This window comes from Limulus polyphemus, unplaced genomic scaffold (genome assembly GCF_000517525.1).
Source record: "Limulus polyphemus unplaced genomic scaffold, Limulus_polyphemus-2.1.2 Scaffold2418, whole genome shotgun sequence".
Lineage (NCBI taxonomy): Eukaryota > Metazoa > Arthropoda > Merostomata > Xiphosura > Limulidae > Limulus > Limulus polyphemus.
In genome coordinates this window covers 91148-95246 of record NW_013668028.1, presented here as the reverse complement: position 1 = coordinate 95246, position 4099 = coordinate 91148, and the positions used below count along the sequence as shown (strand labels likewise).

General features: G+C 36.3%; 1 protein-coding gene across 1 annotated transcript in view; it reads right to left on the bottom strand.

Moving 5' to 3' along the window:
- LOC106466902 (T-box transcription factor TBX2-A-like) overlaps nt 1–2405 on the bottom strand; it is a 39932-nt gene extending 37527 nt beyond the window's left edge. The window contains exon 1 of the mRNA XM_022394978.1: nt 2280–2405. Within this exon, the coding sequence (XP_022250686.1) occupies nt 2280–2403 (124 nt within the window). The 5' untranslated portion in view covers nt 2404–2405. The remainder of the gene's footprint in view (nt 1–2279) is intronic.
- Between the last annotated feature and the right edge of the window lie 1694 nt (nt 2406–4099).

The following is a 4099-nucleotide window of genomic DNA, read 5'->3' as shown; positions in this document are numbered from 1 at the left end:
TGGTTCAAAGCTGACTTCAGTAGATCTCTTATCATAAGATAGCTTCATCGAATCAGCAGACTTTTTCAAGTTTGAACGCACTTGATGGTGAATATCATCCATCCTTTCCGATAACACTTTCACAAACTCTGAAACATTTTCAGGCAACTCTTCATAAGGTAGGCGCCCTGTTAACAGATCTACTGGCAACCGAAATTCCCGACCAAACATCAACTTTGCTGGGATGTATCCAGTGGCTTTATGCTCTGCTGTCCTATAGGCCATCAACAGTGGAGGGAGTAAGACATCCCAGTCATCTTGGCGGCTATTACAAAACTTTGCCAGTTCCTATCCCATTGTCCAATTGTACTTTTCTACCATCCCATCAGACTGTGGGTAAAGTGGCGTTGTTCTGGTCTTTCGTATGCCAAACAAATTGCAGCATTCATGGAACACACAGCTGATTCAAAGTTATGGCTTTGATCTGAATGCAGTTCGTATGGCATACCAAATCTGAAGAAGAAATCACTAATAGCCGAAGTTACAGTTGTAGCTTCCTGATTTGGTATTGCATATGTCTCAGGCCACTTGGTGAAATAATCCATCACCACACAAATGTACTTGTTTCCAGCACGAGTTTGGGGCAAAGGACCAGCAATGTCAACAGCCACTCTTTGCATTGGTGCACCAACTTGATATAACTTCATTGGAGCACGTCCCGTATGCTTGGGTCCCCTTTTAGCACAACATGTACTGCACATCCTGCACCATTCTTCCACATCTTGCGTCATATCTATCCAGTAAAATGATTCACGCACTTACTCACGGTCACTGCCACGCTTGACTCAATTGTCGGTCTTTATCTCTGCCTGTCTGCAATTCAATTCCGATTAATTTGTCTCACGTTATCCAGCGCAATTATATATTGGAATAGAGGGCGCCTAGCACATACTGGATTATTCGTTATGTTCCCCGATCCTTCTAGAATATCATGACGTGTTACCAGCGTCACGTGACTACCGCTGTCGTAACAATATTTATTTATGGAAGCTATTTTTTTATTAACATTTTATTGAATAAATTGGTAAACATGTAGGTTACGTTTTGTCCGGTAAACGTGACTGATCTAAAAAAATTCCCTCAAAAGCACACCTGTGGACTTACAACACTAGAAACAGGGTTTCGATACCCGTGGTGGACATGGACAGAGCGCAGATAGCCCGTTGTGCAGCTTGTGCTTAAATACAAACTAACCAACTAACTAGAATTAGAATATAAATAAATCGGCGTTTTTGGATTCTGTAAGAATGATGTTTGTACATTGGAGTATAAATTTCCTTGCTTCACACATATACTTATGGAATTCAGCTTCAACATGTAAATAGTTTATGTAACTGCGCCAGGCATACCTGATTCAATGAGTCACGTATCGGCCTGAAATGTGACAAACTCTTGCTTGTCACGTGGTATGTGGGTTTATTTTGTTTTACAAAGTAACATTTCAACTTTAATTTCAGGTTCAAGTGAATCTGAAACTGTTAACTTGTGGGTACAAGGAGCGGATTGACCCACCGGGTAACTGGACAATTTCCCGGTAGACCGGTGCATTTGACGCATTCTTTAGACATTTATTTTAAATTATAATTGTTTAGTCAGTATACAGCACGTGATATTGCCCGGGCTTGTCCTTCAATGCCAATCCGCCCCTGGTGGCCACTGCTACTTTAAATTATCACTGGCATATTAATATACATGTGAAAGCCTTTCAGTGGTTTAGCAGCAAGTCTGTGGGCTTATAACGATCAAAATCGAGTTTTGACATTTGCGGCGGGCAGAGAGTAGATAGCCCATTGTGTAGCATTTTGCTTAACAATCAACAAATAAGTACACGTGAAAACAGTTAACTTACTATTTCCATGTTGTTACATGTGACTTAAAGAGCATCCATAAGAAAAAAAACAGTTTACAATTTCGCCCTTAAATTTGTACCCGCACAAGTAATATTTTGATTACCATTTAAATGCCCCCAGTGGCACAGCGGTATGTTTGCGTGGTAGGCAGAGCACAAATAGCTCATTGTGTAGCTTTGTGCTTAATTTCAAACAACAACAACAATTACCATTTAATGTTAATTTTCTTCTACCAATCCTAACTTATTAAATTCTGTTTTATGGTTTAAGGCTTTTAATATTAATAATAATGGAAAAAACGACGGTCGGTTATTTTAATAATAATAAAAATTGGGAAAATATATATATACAAACTCCACATCCTAACAGAAAACCATATTTTGAACCTACCTTTACCGAACATCTTTTTACACTGAGAAGCCGGAGACACTTTCTTAATATGTAAAAAACTGTTTTCAGGGACAGCTACTTTATTAAAAGGAATTCTTGGCATGAAATGGTCCCGTTCGCACATGATCCGGAAATATCTCTGGTAGTGAAAAATAAAAACAAAAAAGTATATAAACGTACTAGTGGTTTTAATGACATAAAGCTACTTTAGAAAAGTATGTATATTTAATGTAATTTACACATTATTTTAAAATCAGAACATATAACACATATTTAAAAGAAATCAAGGAAAAGCTTACACAAATCATGTAGGCCGTTTTCCTTGCCTTTTTTGACCCCGTGTTGGTATATTATAATACCACTTTTATCACCTTCACTACCTGTATTTGTATCAATCATCAAAGTGTATTATTATAATGGAAATTTAGTTATTTCACCGTTACTACTGATCAATATTTCTAGCTTGACGTTTATGCTTTATCACAATCATATGTTCAATGATTTTTGGTTGTAGTTAAAGTTTTTAGCTGGTTGCAAAATATAAATAATGATAACAATAATAATAAAGTGTAATTTGTAACACGTCACTAATATGAAGCATACACCAAAACATTTATCCAAATTGTTTAATATGTAAACAGGCTGAATAATTCACCAAGCATATTTTGAGGATTTCCAAGTGTATATATTTTGATTTTGTCGTACATTTGACAATGCACAGCGTGGTCTGTATATAATTTTTAAAAAAATTAATTACTTCTAGACACACCACCCCCTAAGAAAATGATGTAACAGGAAATGCTGCTAATTAAATGTTAGTGTGATGATACATTATAAAATAGCATAAACTTGTTCACTGAAACAACTGAAATTTTCTTACCTTTCTCGTTAGCATAACTTGTAATGAGATATTTACAGCTGGTATCATAGAGCTACGTTATTAGCAGTTTCACTGTGTGTCCAATATGGTTTCCAGCATAGAACTGAGCATAATAAGCAGCGCCATTCTTAAGCTTAACAAACATGCAGTGTAGTAGCCATGCATGTATGGAAACACATGTAATTTCAATCATGTTTGAATTTGTAGATCTCATGGAACATTATTTAAACATCACTTTCATAAAAATTTTGTCTAATATATTATTACTGTAAGTACTAATTAAATAAGATTGTTCAGGAATATTAAATGAGGAGTGAGTGCCTACTTTTAACAAAAAATGCCAAACTATTTGTATGGTTACGTCTCTGGTCGTTTGTTGATTTCCGGTATAAATTATTCCCGAGGAACTTCAGCGATACAAGTCCTTTCTTAAATATAACTAGTTTATTTTTTTCTCAATACAACTTTGCAATACACAGAATTTCCACAGTCACATTAACTTAAACACACGCTATAATTCACAACGATTCACGCACTTTACTTACGGTCACTAACGCTCGCTTGACTCAATTATCTGTCTCTATATCTATCTATCCATCTCCAATTATTTGCCGGGCTTATATACTAAAATAGAGAGAGCCTATAAAAGACTAGAGTTGCCAGGAAAAGTCATGATCCTTGTAGAAACTCATGACGTGTTACCAGGGTCACGTGACTTCCGCTGTCGTAACACTGCCCCTTACTTGGTATTGTGTGTCCCGAACACTAGCCACTTACATTAAACCAATAGATAATTAACTTGATTAAAAGTACAGAATTTACAAACACAAAATTAAAATACAACAAAGTCTCTTAATTTTGCTTCACGTGGGGTTCATCTGCCCCATCAGGAAATGTCCCATTATCGGTAACAGTCACATCAGTGGTAGTAACTTCATTA